Source organism: Nomascus leucogenys, chromosome 5 (assembly GCF_006542625.1).
Source record: "Nomascus leucogenys isolate Asia chromosome 5, Asia_NLE_v1, whole genome shotgun sequence".
In the NCBI taxonomy this organism is placed as follows: Eukaryota; Metazoa; Chordata; class Mammalia; order Primates; family Hylobatidae; genus Nomascus; species Nomascus leucogenys.
This window is the reverse complement of record NC_044385.1, coordinates 3896271-3913182: the sequence shown is the minus strand read 5'-3', so window position 1 is coordinate 3913182 and position 16912 is coordinate 3896271. Positions and strand designations below refer to the sequence as shown.

The 16912-nt window shown below is 44.3% G+C and overlaps 1 protein-coding gene across 3 annotated transcripts in view; it reads left to right on the top strand.

Moving 5' to 3' along the window:
* Positions 1 to 1932: 1932 nt before the first annotated feature.
* Positions 1933 to 16912, top strand: part of C5H1orf100 (chromosome 5 C1orf100 homolog) — a 36238-nt gene continuing 21258 nt past the window's right edge. For all 3 annotated transcript variants that reach the window (XM_012506498.2, XM_003267330.4, XM_012506497.1), the window contains exons 1-2: positions 1933 to 2026; positions 13169 to 13237. In XM_012506498.2, coding sequence (XP_012361952.1) covers positions 13182 to 13237 — 56 coding nt within the window. In that variant the 5' untranslated portion in view covers positions 1933 to 2026; positions 13169 to 13181. The remainder of the gene's footprint in view (positions 2027 to 13168; positions 13238 to 16912) is intronic.

The window sequence follows — 16912 nt, the reverse complement described above, 5'->3', positions numbered from 1 at the left end:
TACTCCACCTCCCACCGGTAAGGAGGACTTTACTGATAGCCTGCTGGTGTGACCTGCTCGTATACAACCAGATGGCCTGAAGTAACTGAAGAATCACAAAAGAAGTGAAACTCAAATGGCCTGTTCCTGCCTTAACTGATGACATTACCCTGTGAAATTCCTTCTCCTGGCTCATCCTGGCTCAAAAAGCTCTCACACTGAGCACCTTGTGCCCCCCACTCCTGCGTGCCAGAGAACAACCCCCCTTTGACTGTAATTTTCCTTTACCTACCCAAATCTTATAAAACGGCCCCACCCCTATCTCCCCTTCGCTGACTCTCTTTTCAGACTCAGCCCGCCTGCACCCAGGTGATTAAAAAGCTTGATTGCTCACACAAAGCCTGTTTGGTTGTCTCTTCACACGAACCCGAGTGAAACTTTCTCCTTTGTACTTTCTGTTATACTGCCAGGTATATCTTATATAAAGAACGTGGGAATTTTTTGTTCATTTTTTTTTTTCCTTAATGAAGAACACCGGTTATTACTCTTAAAACGCCTTTGACATCAAATAGCTAGATTCAAATCATAGATTCATTACAGCCTGGTTCTATGACTGTTAGGCAAGTTCCTTAGCTTCTCTTAGCCTTCATTTCAAATAGAAATACTTCATTTTCCATAGAGAATCTCCTTCCATGGTGCTGGTGGAGATTCTAGATGGTGTGTGTCTAAATAGCTAAAACAACGTGTGGTGCTTCCTCAACAAATCAGAACCAACTTATCATTTCTTTTAGCGCGGTTCCAGTTTGTTGCTTCTGTCTTCATATATTTATTTAAGTTTTCCCTAGCGTGTCTGCTTTCAACAAAATGCTGTGTCACCAAGACTCTGTTATTACATTATTTTATGCCTGTTCCATGTAGGTTAAGCTCCCAGCAGGAACCCAGCCTGGCCCCTGGTCTCTCCTGGGTGCCTTCTGGAATCTTACGGAAATATTTTACATTCTAACTTGCAAACTGTATTTAATTGAGAAGTGTGCCTGTTTCCAGGACAACCTACTGTAGACAATGCCAGTGTTGGCTGGGTGTGGCGGCTCACACCTGTAATCCCAGCACTTTGGGAGGCCGAGGTGGGAGGATCATGAGGTCAGGAGATTGAGACCATCCTGGCCAACATGGTGAAACCCCGTCTCTACTAATATACAGAAACTTAGCCTGGCGTGGTGGCATGCACCTGTAGTCCCAGCTACTCAGGAGGCTGAGGCAGGGGAATCGCTTGAATCCGGGAGGCAGAGCTTGCAGTGAGCCGAGATTGTGGTACTGTGCTCTAGCCTGGGCAACAGAGACTCCACCACAAAAAAAAAAAAAAGAAAAAAAAAAAATTCCAGTGTTTTGTTTTGGTTTGGTTTGGTTTTGACAGAGGTTGATCAGAATAAATATTTTTGCCACTCTCTTCTTCTCGGGTTATGGCTTGCTTCTATATAGTGGTGCTATTGTGATACTCCACGGATTGGTTTGAACCATATTTTTAAATAATTAAAATTCTCCTTTGATACCTGCAAAGGAGCAGGTTGGAGCCTGATCTAGCCTTGGACAAGGCGGAGCTGGCCTCATCTGCCCCTCGTGCCAAGCCACACTTCCTCAATTCTAGCTTGCAGAGGGCAGGACTCCTCAGTGTGGCACCACCCAGATTTTCACCTTACGTTGTCCTTGGGACAATCTTTACAGAAAAGAAAACTCTAGTGATTAGATAGCCTGGATTATTTGCCTACATGATTTTCCTTTTCACACTAATTTTTGCCCTTTCTTTCACGTGCAGCTGGTCTCTCCCTAGAGACCAAAGGATCTCTCTTTTTCTAAGCCCAAGACCTGAAAGGCATTGCCTGGCAAAACCTTGCAAGCCGTCGTGCATCACAATACCCTTTGAATGATGTAAAGGAATCAGGCCCTGCCACTCTGCAGTTGATCCAGCAGCAGGAGGCAGCCGTAATCATCACTGTCCTCAGAGTACTTTTAAGAACAAGGAGATCTCTGCCCACAGCAGCCCAAGCAGGTAATAGCAGTGTGGTTGTTACTGCCTGTACCTCTCTCTCGCCTCACTTAGTGGCTGCATTACTAAATGGTTGACTGCATTTCAAGTATTTTAGAGACAGGAACTCACAACATAAAGAAACTTCATGGCAAGCCTTTTGGTAAAGCAAAAATTTCTTTTAGAAAGTGAATACTCATTCCTCTCAACTTTGAGTTCTTGTGGTAGTTTTAACCCAATGTGTCTTTTTTTTCTTAGAAACGGGTAGACCTATATTAAATAAGATAATTGGTTCTCTGTGATACAAGAAGACCTAGGTTTTAAAAACTGTTAACTAGATTAACAGGTTACTGAGTTAGCTGATCGATTGATTCTCTCATTTTCACTCATTCTGAAGTATGCATCAAGCACTCCTTGGAGAGCGAACACTTTGCAAGAGAATGAGATAGGAGAAGGACAAAGACAGCAAAGATCGTGGCCACCAAACAAAGTGGTCCCCAACATCTAGGAGCTCACATTTTACCTGAAGAGAAAAGCGCTGTATAAAACAGATGTCTTGGCCAAGCATGGCGGCTCACACCTACAATCCCAGCACTTTGGGAGGCCGACGTGGGAGAATCACTTGAGCCCAGGAGTTTGAGACCAGCCCGGGCAACGTAGCAAGGTCCTGTTTCTATTTAAGAAAACAAACAACAACAACAACAAAAAACCCAGATGTCTCGTTGTTTGAAAAATTTCTAGAACCTTATCCAAAGCCTGGCAGAGAGTTGTCACTCATTTTTCTTAAATAATAGAATGAATAAATTAATTCAGAAACCAATAAACCAAAAAGGGAAAGGACTCAGAACCAAAATGCACAGGAGAATTTACCAGGGGCTCTGGGAATTCAGAGGAGGGAAATGGGCCATTTGAAACTCAGAAGAGAGGCCTCATAGAGAACTTATGTAGGACGTGAACAAAGCCCTGAATAATGGGTTTAATTTAGGCTAGAGAAGGAGAAAAGAAAGCGTATTCAGGCAGCAGAATTCACTACAGAACTGGTGAGAATCGGGGAGAGGGGAACCAACCTTCCTGAACTGGGAAAACTGGCTGCCTGAGAAAACAGAAGCAACAGGGGACTGTCAAAGCAACTCAGTTGCTGCGAGCCCTCTTCTAAATAGCCTGAGTCACGTGAATCCTAAAGCACTTCTCCACCCATGCCTTCTCTGCACCCTCACATCACTAGGGCACGGCTTTCCCCAGAGGTTGAACTTCCTCTAATTTCATGAGCACAGATGCAACACTTACAAGGAAATGGGGCATTATAAAATGCATCCAGAAAGTCAACGGATGCAACTAACTCACCAGTTCAAATGCCATTTTCTGACTATTCTACAAGTTTCTATTGACTCACTGAATTTTCCCAATCTTACTAGATACATAACATCAGAGTCTTGGGACCCTGACTCTAATATCCTTCCTCTGCCCCTTCTCTGGACAGATTAATTAATAACTTGCTAGTTATCACTTAATTGGGGCCCATAAGTTGATTAAATTTGCTAAGTAATTGTTACTGGTTTCACTTGACATTGTACTGGGAGTACCCAAACTTTGATTTTTTTTTTTTTTTTTTTTTGAGCTGGAGTCTCGGTCTGTCGCCCAGGCTGGAGTGCAGTGGCGTAATCTTGGCTCACTGAAGCCTCCACCTCCTGGTTCAAACGATTCTCCTGCCTCAGCCTCCAGAGGAGCTGGGACTACAGGCGTGCACCACCACACCCAGCTAATTTGTATGTGTGTATTTTTAGTAGAAACAGGTTTCACCATGTTGTCCAGGCTGGTCTCGAACTCCTGACCTCAAGTGATCCGCCTGCCTCGGCCTTCCAAAGTGCTGGGATTACAAGCGTGAGCCACCATGGCTGGCCTGATTTAACAACACTTTTTAAAATTCTCTCCTATCATAAAAAGAGATGCCAATTTTTTAAATGTTTTTCAACCAAGTCTTCGGAAAGTCCTTCACCTTGAGGAAAGCTCTTCAGATGCTTCATATCAGGGAAAACGTCCAGGTTTTCTGAAGCAAATGTGACTTACCTGCTCTTAGCGTCTGTTTTTTTAGACCTCTGAAAGAGGAGAGGGAGGTGCAGCCACCCAGCTGCCTGGAAGGTAATCTGGTATGAAAGGATTCTGTTTTAGCAGTGACTGTGCTTTAATTTTATATGCACTTGTGTGGCTCTATGATTAATATCTGACTTTATCTCTTCCACCAGACTGTAAGCAACATGACAGCAAAATCACGTGTCTTGCTAAACGCATTTCCTGTAGTTGCCTGGCAGGGTCAGGCAAAGGCAGTTGGTTAATAAATCTTTGCTGAATGGATCAGTTGATCAGTGATGCTACAGTGGAAGGGGCTTGAGCCTTGGAGTCAGACAGACCTGGCTGTATGAACTTAAACATGTGGTTTAACACTTTCTATAAACTAAGAGTAATTATGGACAACTTGCAGGATTCTTTCAAGGACTGGACGAAATAGCCCATGTGAAAGGTCTGGTGGATGGTGGGTGTTAGCTGAGGTTCTTCCGCACCCCTTTCTACCAGAGGGTAGTTGCTCTTTTTCAAAATCGCTTCAGCTATTTTAGTTCTCTTGCATATCCAAATAAAGTTTATTCTTTTAATTAATTTATTTATTTATTTATTTATTGAGATGGAGTCTCACTCTGTCACCAGGCTGGAGGGTAGTGACGTGATCTCGGCTCACTGCAACCTCTGCCTCCCGGGTTCAAGCAATTCTCCTGCCTCAGCCTCCCGAGTAGCTGAGATGACAGGCAGGCGCCACCACACCCGGCTAATTTTTGTATTTTTAGTAGAGACAGAGTTTCACCATGTTGGCCAGGATGATCTTGATCTCTTGACCTGGTGATTTGCCAGCCTTGGCCTCCCAAAGTGCTGGGATTACAGGCGTGAGCCACCGCACCCGGCCCTAAATACATTTCAGAAAAAGTTTGTCTATATCTACAAAAAGCCCTGCTGGGATTTTGTTAAGATAAAGCAGATCAATGTGCAGTGAACTGTGATCTTTGTTATGTTCTCTTCCAATCCATGAACATAGTCTACCTCTCAGGTCTTCTCTGGCTTCTTTCATGTACATTTTGCAGTTTTCAGCATACAAATCCTGTATACATGTTGTTCGATTTTCACATATTTCATTTTTAAGCAATTGTAAGTAGTTATGCTTTAAATTTTTGTTCCAGTTTTTTATTTATATCTAGAAATATGATTTTTTTACATGTTAATCTTGTATCCTATGATCTCACTAAGCATAGCTGTTGGTTTTAGGAATTTATTTGTAGATTTCTTGAGATTTTCTACATGGACAATTATATCATTTGCAGCTAAGGGCATCTGTATACCTTTTATTTCCTTTTCTTGTCTTATTGTACTGGCTAGGACTTGCAGCACTATGTTTAATATGCTCTGCTACCAATTTTAGGAAGAGAGCACTCAGTCTTTAACCATTATGTACGATGCTAGCTGTAGGTTCCTGTAGATGTTTGCTATCAGATTGAGAAGGTTCCCCATAGTTTGCTGAGAAATTTTACCACGAATGGGTGAATTTTATTAAGTTCTTTACTATTATTGTATATTATAGAAATTTGATTTAACCCGTATTATATAATGCCAAAAATCTACTGAGAAAGTTGACAAAATAAATCTTACAGATTTGTTCCTGAAGTCAGCATGTTGAACATTAACTTTGAGGAATTTTGTTGCAACATGCATTTTTAATTCATTTATCTTGGTTCACCTTCTGAACACCAATGTGATAAAAAGTTGTACTATTAAATTTTAATTTCTGTGCACTGAGAGTCTAACCTCAGTGGTCTGGGGCCAACATTAGTTAATGGAGGTGGCTGAATCCTCCTAGGAGCCACGAAGCTGCACAAGCCTTGACTCATTCTTAGGAATGTACCTTAAGAAATAAATTCAATAGAATGAAATATATTCATAGAGATATTTAGCATGACCAAAATGCCCAAAATTAGGGTATTGGGTTTCATAAATTATAACTCACTCAGTTATTCAATAAATATTTGTCAAATGTCTACCATGTGCTAATTATTATCTTTGACCTGACAGCTGTAGCAGTAGACAAAATAGACAACCCTGCACTTTCTTCTTTTCTTTTCTTTTCCTTTTTTTTTTTTTTTTTGAGACAGGGACTCATTCTGTAACCCAGGCTGGAGTGCAGTGGCGTCATTTCAACTCACTGGAACCTCCATCTCCCAGGCTCAAGCGATCCTCCCATCTCAGCCTCCCAAGTAACTGGAACTATAGACACATGCCACCTGCCCAGATAATTCTTATATTTTTTGTAAAGATGGGGTTTTGCCATGTTACCCAGGCTGATCTCAAACTCCTGATCTCAAGTGATCCACCCACTTTGGCCTCCCAAAGTGCTGAGATGACAGGCACGAGCCACTGCACCATGGAGATTACTTTCTAATGAGGGCAGGGTAAAACAAATATAAACAAGATACATAAGTAAACGTACAGTATGGCAAATGGGGATAAGTGTTTTGGAGAAAAACAAAGCAAAGACAGGGAAAAGGAGTTCAGAAGTGGGGTGGAGTGGAGTCTTATTTTAAATAGAGTGGTGGATGGCCCTTACTAAACAACACAAAGGAATGTGAAATATTAAAATTAAGAATACTAGGCCAGGCGCAGGGGGCTCACACCTGTAATCCCAGCACTTTGTGGGTGCCAAGGCCGGTGGATCACGAGGTCAGGAGTTCAAGACCAGCCTGACAAACATGGTGAAACCCCGTTTCTACTAAAAATACAAAAATTAGCCAAGCGTGGTAGTGCACGCCTGTAATCCCAGTTACTCAGGAGGCTGAGGCAGGAAAATCGCTTGAACCCAGGAGGCAGAGGTTGCAGTGAGCCAAAATTGTGCCACTGCACTCCAGCCTGGGTGACAGAGTGAGACTCCATCTCAGAAAAAAAAGAATACTAGCAATGTGGAAAAAGTTTCATGATATATTGTTCAATGAGAAACAAAGAATATAAAATAGGGCCAGGCACAGAGGCTCAGGCCTGTAATCCCAGCACTTTGGGAAGCCAAGGTGAGAGGATTGCTTGGGCCCAGGAGCTCAAGACCAGCCTAGATAACATAGTGAGACCCAACTCTACAAAAAAAAGAAAAAAAATTTTTTTATTTAATTAGCCGAGGGTGGTGTCATGCACCTGCAGTCCAAGCTACTCAGGAGGCTGAAGGGGGAGGATCACTTGAGCCCAGGAGGTTGAGACCAGCCTAGCCAATGTGGTGAAACCCCATCTCTACTAAAAACAAAAATACAAAAAATTAGTCAGGCATGGTGGTACACGCCTGTAATCCCAGCTACTCGGGAGGCTAAGGCAGGAGAATCACTTGAACCCGGGAGGTGGAGGTTGCAATGAGCCAAGATCATGCCATTGCACTCCAGCCTGGGTGACAGAGCCAGACTCTGTCTCAAAAAGAAAAATAAAATAAAAGAGAATAAAATTAAAAATTACAAAATAGAATATCTGCTGTGGTTTAAATATTTATGTATGGGCCGGGCATAATGGCTCACACCTGTAATCCCAGCACTTAGGGAGGCCGACGTGGGTGGATTACCTGAGGTCAGGAGTTCGAGACTAGCTTGGTCAACATGGCGTAATCCTGTCTCTACTAAAAATACAAAATTTTGCTAGGCATGGTGGCTCATGTCTGTAATACCAGCTAGTCAGGAGGCTGAGGCATGAGGACTGCTTGAACCCAGGAGGTAGAGGTTGCAGTGAGCTGAGATTGTGCCACTGTATCCCAGCCTAAGTGATAGAGTGAGACTGTCTCAAAAAAAAAAAAAATTAAGTATGTATGTGTATGTGTGTGTGTATATATATATATACACACATATATGTGATACAAAAACATGAAAATAGTTGTTTATGTGTAGAATTCATGGATGGTTCTAATATTGTTTTATGGCATTATTTACTCTGGGCATACAATGTTTTCAGTTGCAAATAAAAATATTCAAAGATTTCCTAGGAATAATTGAAATTGAATGAATGGTAGGGCAAGGGTACAGACAGCACTTTTGTTTGCTTTGGAAGGATTTTACTTGGGGCACGTCTAAGTGAGAATCTTCTATTAAGGCAACTAAAAAATTACATATTTTCAGAGAGATGAAAGTTATGTTGTTCCTGGTGCGAGAACAACAGTTGTACAGTACTGGCTGTGACCATGAAAATGATGGTAAGTTTACCATATGTTCATACTTGAGTTATCACATTCGGATTTGGTATGTGGCTATATTTTTTAAGATTGACTAAAATAAAATGTACTGATATATCTTATTGCCAACTACACTTCCTTATGTGTCCAAGAGATTATGATTAATGGCAAAAAAAAAAAATGTGATTTGGTATCCCTTACTTAAGGTAGAGGAAATTCTCTGAAGGTCGGTAACCACTCCCAGGCAAGGTCCTCTGACTATTGTAGGAGCACAGACTTGGACTCAAACACCATTGCTAATGCGTTCCTCTAAAAACGTTTGCATGGCATGGCAACCAGAGGCAACCCACACAATGGGAGAAAATATTTGCAAACCCACCCATCTGAAAAGGGATTAATAACCAGAATATATAACAAGCTTAAACAGCTCAGTAGGGCAAAGAAAATCTGATTTTAAAATAGGCCAAAGGGCCAGGAGCAGTGGCTCACACTTGTAATCCCACTTTGGGAGGCCAAGGTGGGTGGATCACCTGAGGTCAAAAGTTCGAGACCAGCCTGGCAAACATGATGAAACCCCGCCTCTGCTAAAAATACAAAAAATTAGCTGGGTGTGGTGGTGGGCGCCTGTAATCTCAACTACTCAGGAGGCTGAGGCAGGAGAATCACTTGCACACAGGAGGCGGAGGCTGCAGTGAGCCGAGATCACGCCATTGCACTCCAGCCTGGGCAATGAGAGCAAAACTCCATCTCAAAGTAATTAATTAATTAATTAATTAAAATAAGCAAAAAATCTGAATAGACATTTCTCAAAAGAAGACACATAAATGGCTAACAAGTGTATAAAAAAAAAAGTTCAACATGGCAGGGCGCGGTGGCTCACGCCTGTAATCCCAGCACTTTGGGAGGCAGAGGCAGGCGGACCACAAGGTGAAGAGATTGAGACCATCCTGGCCAACATGGCGAAACCCTGTCCCTACTAAACATACAAAAAATTAGCTGGGCGTGGTGGTGCGTGCCTGTAGTCCCAGCTACTCGGGAGGCTGAGGCAGGAGAATCACTGGAACCCGGGAGGCAGAGGTTGCAGTGAGCCGACATCACACCACTGCACTCCAGCCTGGCGACAGAGTGAGACTCCGTCTAAAAAAAAAAGTTCAACATTTACTAATCATCAGAAAAATGCAAATGAATACTGCAGTGGGATATCATCTCACCTCAGTTCAAATGTCTTTTATCCAAGAGCCAGGCAATAATGAATGCTGCTGAGGATGTGGAGAAAGGGGAACCTTCGTACGCTGTTGGTAGGAATGTAAATTAGTACAGCCACTATGGAGAACAGTATGAAGGTTCCTTAAAAAACTAAAAATGGAACTACCATATGATCCAGCAATCTCACTGCTGGGGATATATCAAAGAGAAAGGAAATTGTTATATCAAAGAGATATCTGCACTCCCGTGTTTATTGCAGCACTATTCACAATAGCCAAGCTATGGAATCAACTCAAGTGTCTATCAATGGATGAACGGATAAAGAAAATGTGGTATATGCATGGAATATTATTCAGCCATAAAAAAGCATGAAATCGGCCGGGCACAGTGGCTCATGCCTGTAATCCCAGCACTTTGGGAGGCTGAGGTGGGAGGATCACCTGAGGTCAGGAGTTCCAAGACCAGCCTGGCCAATATGGTGAAACCCCATCTCTACAAAAATACAAAAATAGCTGGGCATGATGGCAGGTGCCTGTAGTCCCAGCTACTCAGGAGGCTAAGGCAGGAGAATTGCTTCAACCTGGGAGGCGGAGACTGCAGTGAGCTGAGATCGCGCCACTGCACTCCAGCCTGGGTGACAGAGCGAGACTCCGTCTCAAAAAAAAAAAAAAAGCATTAAATCCTGTCATTTACAATAACATGAAGGGAACTGGAGGACATTATATTAAGTAAAATAAGCCAGGCACAGAAAGACAAATATTGCCTGTTCTCACTAATATGTGGGAGCTTCAAAAAAAATTGAACTTGTAGAAGAGAAGAAATTGAATTTGTGAAGACGGAGAGTAGAATGATGGTTAGCAGAGGCTGGGAAGGGGAGTGGGGAAGAGGGGACAAACGGTGGATGGTTAATGGAAGAAAAATACCGTTAGAAGAAAAAATATCAGTGTTTGCTAGCACAACGGGCGACTATTGTCTATAATTTATTGTAAATTTCTTTTTTTTCTTTCTTTTTTTTTTTTTTTGAGACGGAGTCTTCCTCTGTTGCCCAGGCTGGAGTGCTGTGGCTCAATCTCGGTTCACTGCAACCTCTGCCTCCTGGGTTCAAGGATTCTCCTGCCTCAGTCCCCCAGGTAGCTGGGATTAGAGGCATGCGCCCCCATGCCTGGTTAATTATTGTATTTTTAGTAAAGACAGGGTTTCACCATGTTAGCCAGGCTGGTCTCGAACTCCAGACCTCAAGTGATCTGCCCACCTCGGCCTCTCAAAGTGCTGGGATTACAGGCGTGAGCCACCACGCTCGGCCTGTTCTACATTTCAAAATAACTTAAAAAGTGGAATTAGAATGTTCCTAACACAAAGAAATGATAAATTCTTGAGGTAATGGACACCCCATTACCCTGATTGGATCATTACTCATTGTATGCTTATATAAAAATGGCACATGTACCCCATAAATATGTACATCTCTTATATATCTATAATAATTAAAAATAAAAAATTTTTTTAAAAAAGCATGGCAACCCATGACCGATTTATTCCCTTACAAGGCTGATTCAGAATTTCTAGGCACTGAGCACTCACTCTGTCTTCAAAGGAATAGTGGGGCTGTCTTTGCTAGGCGCTCAGAAGCCCTGAATCCCTTGCATTCTTCTGTCCAGCCTGTCACTTCTACTGAAGTAAAGTCTGCAGTTAGAAGCTTTCAGAGTTCGGGTTAGCAGATTAACCAAGAGCTCAGTTGCGCTTACTCAGATTTGCTCTTTCATTGTTTCTTCCTTCCTTCTCTCTCTCTCTCTTTTTTTTTTTAATAATCACAGCAGTAAAAGTACATTATATAATGATTAGGCTCTGTTGGATAGCCAACTGTTCCGTTATAATGTAATGCTGTTTAAAATCTTCAGGTTGCTTTGAAAAACACACTCAGGTGAAATAAAGCAGCTAGCCAGCCGGCAGGCAATGAGTTAAGCGTTGTCTATGAAAGGGAAGAGGAGGAGACATCACACACTTTTTTTTTCCAGTCCTTTCTGTCTCCTGGTTACTGAATAGTCCTAGTTTTGTCTTGGCTGATGGTCTGGGTGCCTTGTGATTGTTTTGATAAAGCTAAGAGTTAAAATAAATATTTCTGCAGCCAGAGGGTTCCAGCCCTGGTTCCTTGGTAACCTAATACAAGTTACTTAACTTCTTAGTACCTCAATTTTCTTGGGAGTAAATAGCAGTAAAACTCTGTAGGGTTGCTGGGAGGCTAGTAGGAGTTAATACATGTTACCTGATACGTAATCCATGATTGTCAACAGGAACTCACATTTCTCCTTTCTCAAAGATGTTTTCAAGGACACAGAACACTCTCACACACATCTGTGCCTCATTTAACCCTCCAGAGAGCTATTGTAATCAATGTGGAGAGTGGGAAAATGACCTGCCGCAGGTCACACGGGTTTCAGTCCAGTGTTCTCCTGCTACACCACTAGCCATGTTTATGCAAACCACAGGCCCAGCTGTCTATGCATACATAATAGATATGCAGAGTGCAAAATTCCTAAGGTAAATGGTAAAAAGTATGCCTTTGTCCACCAGCCACTCAGTTTTCCTTCCCATTGTTTACTTTTTCCTGTGATTTTTTTTTTTTTTTTTTTTTTTGAGACAGGGTCTCACTCTGTCACCCAGGCTGGAGTGCAGTGGTGTGATCTTGATTCACTGCAACCTCCACTTCCTGGGCTCAAGCAATCCTCCTGCCTCAGCCTCCTGAGTAGCTGGGATCACAGGCATGCACCTCCACATCAAGCTTTTTTTTTTTTTTTTTTTTTGTATTTTTCATAGAGGTGGGGTCTCACCACTTTATGTGATTATTTATTTATTTATTTATTTATTTTATTTTTTTTGAGACGGAGTCTTGCTCTGTCGCCCAGGCTGGAGTGCAGTGGCGTGATCTCAGCTCACTGCAAGCTCTGCCTCCTGGGTGCACGCCATTCTCCTGCCTCAGCCTCCCGAGTAGCTGGGACTACAGGCGCCTGCCACCATGCCCGGCTAATTTTTTGTATTTTTAGTAAAGACAGGGTTTCACCGTTTTAGCCAGGATGGTCTCGATCTCCTGACCTCGTGATCCACCCGCCTCGGCCTCCCAAAGTGCTGGGATTACAGGCGTGAGCCACCACGCCCAGCCTGCTTTTTATTTTCTTATTGATTTATACTTATTTAATTTTTTTTTTACTTTTGGTTTTTAAAGAAAAGCACATCTGTATTTGCCTTATGCTTGCCATTTCTTTTTGCTCCTTTTTTTTGAGATGGAGTCTGGCTCTGTCGCCCAGGCTGCAGTGCAGTGGCGCAATCTCGACTCACTGCAAGCTCCGCCTCCCGGGTTCACGCCATTCTCCTGCCTCAGCCTCTCTGAGTAGCTGGGACTACAGGCGCCCGCCACCACGCCCGGCTAATTTTTTTGTATTTTTTTTAGTAGAGACGGGGTTTCACCGTGGTCTCGATCTCCTGACCTCGTGATCCGCCCGCCTCGGCCTCCCAAAGTGCTGGGATTACAAGCGTGAGCCACCGCGCCCGGCCTCTTTTTGCTCCTTTCTAATCTTGTATTTCCTTCCCCAAATAGCCTATATGCATAGTCCTTCTACCATGTCAAATATTTTTACTGATTTCGTTGAAGATGGACTTTGTGGTACTAGATAGCTCACCCATGGAACTGTGTATAAACTGGCAATATGATCCTTTACTCTATAAATGTTTTTCAGATTCCCACCCATCATGACTGCCATCCGACTACGAGAATTTACTGAGCGTCGCCCACTGGTCCCACCAAGGTATAGTTCTTCCAGATGCACAGCCTCTGGGGCTGAGGCCAGGCAGCCAGGTGCCTGGGGAGTTAGAACTGCACATCCTGCTGCTCAGTGGTCCAGAGACTACTGCCAGGGAGTTCGAGGGAAGCTCTTTGGATGTTCCCTGATGAGCAGGTCTATGCAAACCTGCCGGCGAAAGTCGGAGGAAGCTGAGATGCCGAAGAAAGAGGCTGACAAATCCAGTTTCTCACAAAGAAATATTTAACAGGGACTTACGAACAGAAGCCACGTATGCGTCTCGGGTGGCAGTGAGATGAGATGGTGGATGTCTGCGCCATTACTCCCGAGACCCAGGGTTTAGATACCATAGGGAAAGAGTGATACAGAAGGGATATATGGGACAACTGAAGTACGATAACACCAATGTTGTTTGGCCGAAGGGCGGAACTTACAGTAAGTACCTGCTCCGACACCAGGAACTACAGAGAAACTGGAAATCTTAGAGGCCTGGGGTGACATGATTCTGTTGTGTCTCCACTCAAATCTCATCTTGAAGTGCAGCTCCCATAATTCCCACGTGTCATGGGAGGGACCAGGTGGGAAGTAAGTGAACCATGCGGTGGGGTTTCCCCATGCTGTTCTCCTGACAGTCAATCAGTCTCACAAGATCTGATGGTTTTAAAGTGGGAGTTCCCCTGAACAAACTCTCTTGCCTGCCACCATGGAAGACATGCCTTTCCTCCTCCTTTGCCTTCTGCCATGATTGTGAGGCCTCCCCAGCCATGTGGAACTGTGAGTCCATTCAACCTCTTTTTCTTTATAAAATACCCAGTCTCGGGTATTTCTTCATAGCAGTATGAAAATGGGCCAATACAAGGGGTTAATCAGAAGCCAACATGGTGAATTAGCATCCAACGTAGAGTTGCTCTAGCCTCCACACTGGGTTTAGGGAAAGTTGTAAGAAAAAGAAGCCTCACACTCATTGCAGAATCCAAGCAAACAGGCAACTCCAAATTCCCAAAAGACCAGAAGGATATTGGTTTTCGCTTGGGAAGAGCTTTAGTGAGAAGCCTGAGCAATCCAAGCCCACATTTTGGATTGGACCATTTTACTTTGCTTGTGGTAAAACAAACTGCTCCTGTGCCTCTTCTGCATGATGAGAGCTGACGGCACAGACGGAAACTAAGGAGCCGTCTCACTCTTTCTTCAAGGTCCTCTATGGCACAAGAATAACAAGCCCTAGACATGTTTTGTCGTGTTAAATTTGATATCAGATGACAGTCTGTAAATCCTAACCCCACTCTCCCTTCACCACCTGCGATGGAGCCTGCAGAAGTGTAGTAGCTAAAAATTTGTGACAGCAACCTCACACTGTGATTTGGGGATCAGCCTCTTGTAGCCCCATTGGCTTCGTGGCTTTGAGCAAGCCTCGTTTTTATTTTATTTTTATTTATTTATTAGAGACAAAGTCTCGCTCTGTTGCCCAGGCTGGAGTGAAGTGGCTGGATCATAGCTCAGTCCAACTTCAAACTCCTGGGTTCAACTGATCTTCCTGCTGCCTTAGTCTCCTGAGTAGCTAGGACTACAAGCTGCCTGGCTAATTTTTAAATTTTTTGTAGAGACCAGGTCTCATTATGTTGCCCAGACTGTCTGGAACTCCTGGCCTCAAGCAGTCCTCCCCCTTGGTATCACAAAGTGCGCAATTATGGGTGTGAGCCACAACACCCGGCCTCATGTTTATTTTAATATTGATTTATTTTAGCCATGTTTGGTCAACAAAAGAGAAGTCCTTCTTCCAGAAACTACAGAAGGAGTGAATGGATGGGCGTGTCCTTCCTGGCTACACCTTAAGAATTTTCTTTTAAGACCCGACACAGTGGCTCATGCCTGTAATCCCAGCACTTTGGGAGGCCGAGGTGGGTGGATCACTTGAGGTCAGGAGTTCGAGACCAGCCTGGCCAACATGGTGAAACTTATCTCTACTAAAAACACAAAAATTAGCCAGGCGTGGTGGCACACACCTATAATCCCAGCTACTGGGGAGGCTGAGGCAGGAGAATCGCTTGAACCCAGGAGGCAGAGGTTGCGATGAGCCGAGATCGCACTACTGCACTCCAGTACGGGTGACAGAATGAGACTGTCTCAAAAAACAAGAAAGAAAGAAAGAAAAAAGAAACAGATAAAATAATTGGAAGTTGTGATAAAGGAAATGAAAAAGGGTGTGAGAGAGAATAATCAAGGTGGAGAGGTAGGCAGAAGGAGAATACCTTCTCTAGCCAGGGTGTTCAGGGAACGGCTCTCTGAGCAGTTGACAGCCGAGCATGATGCTGGGTGATAGGGGCAGGGGGGTGGGAGAAGGATGAGGTCTAGGGAGGAGGAAGTGCAGGTCCAAAAGCCCTGATTCATGAAAGAAGCCATGACATGATGACACGGGGGCTGGAGCTGGGAGAAGGTTGGGGAGGTAGAGGCAGGAGAAGTTCCCGGAGGGCTTTGTGGCCCCCAACAGTGAGTTTGGGTTTTATGCTATTATACAGGCAATGGGTTGAAGGGTTTTATGCAATGGAGGGCCTTGATCCGGTTTACTTTTATGAAGCTCACTCTGAGAACAGATTGTCTGAGGACAAGAGTGGGGGTTATTGCAGGGAGCAGGGGGAGGCAATGGTGATCTGGACCAAGGGGTGGCCGTGAGCTGGAGAAAAGCCGTCCCATGGGACATCCAGCCTGGAGGGGGAATGCACGGACTTACTGATTGGACCCATGTGTTGGCAGGTCAGGAAAGGCATACAGAGCTGCCTCACGGTGAGCACTACGGGCGGAGGGTGGGGGCAGCAAGACTAGTTCAGGCGCAGGAAGAGCTGGAGCCGTCAGTGTGCCCCCAAACCCACGTGCGGCTCGGAGGACAAGCCCCAGAGAGCTGAAGACAGCCCAGCCTTAGGTCTCCAGGGGCCCCAGGGCCTGCTGTGCTCAGTTCCACCCAAACCGCCGGACTCCAGGCCAGGTCCAGACACTACAGAGCACTAGGCAGGAGTGGCCAACGGGGGTTTGTTTCCATTTTCCCCAGATGAGACCACAGTTAAACAGGCCTCACAGTGAACAAAACAGATCTCAAACACACGCAGAAAGAGCAAAGGCTGTGGGGAGACAAACAGGAAATACTGGAGCCAACTCCGTTCCTCTCTCCCCTGCTTCCTCCTCATCCGGGTTTCAGGAAGGAAAGGTTTTTGGTTTTTTGTTTTGTTTTGTTTTGTTTTGTTTTTGTTTTTTTGAGACAAAGTCTTGCGCTGTCACCCAGGCTTGAATGCAGTGGTACGATCTTGGCTCACTGCAACCTCTGCCTCCTGAGTTCAAGTGATTCTCATGCCTCAGCCTCTCGAGTGCTGGGACTACAGGCGCCCACCACCACACCTGGCTAATTTTTGTATTTTTAGTAGAGACAAGGTTTCACCATGTTGGCCAGGCTGGTCTCGAACTCCTGACCTCAAATGATCCACTCAACTTGGCCTCCCGAAGTGCTGGGATTACAGGCATGAGCCACTGCGCCTGGCCTACTTTATCTGTTTCTTTATTTCCTGCCTGTCTCACCCCCTGGAATAATAATGGCAAACACTTCTGAAGCTCTTAATCCGTGCCAAGCACTGTTCTAGGTGCATCTGAACTCCTTTAGTCTTCACTACTGTGAGTTTCATATGAGGAAACCAA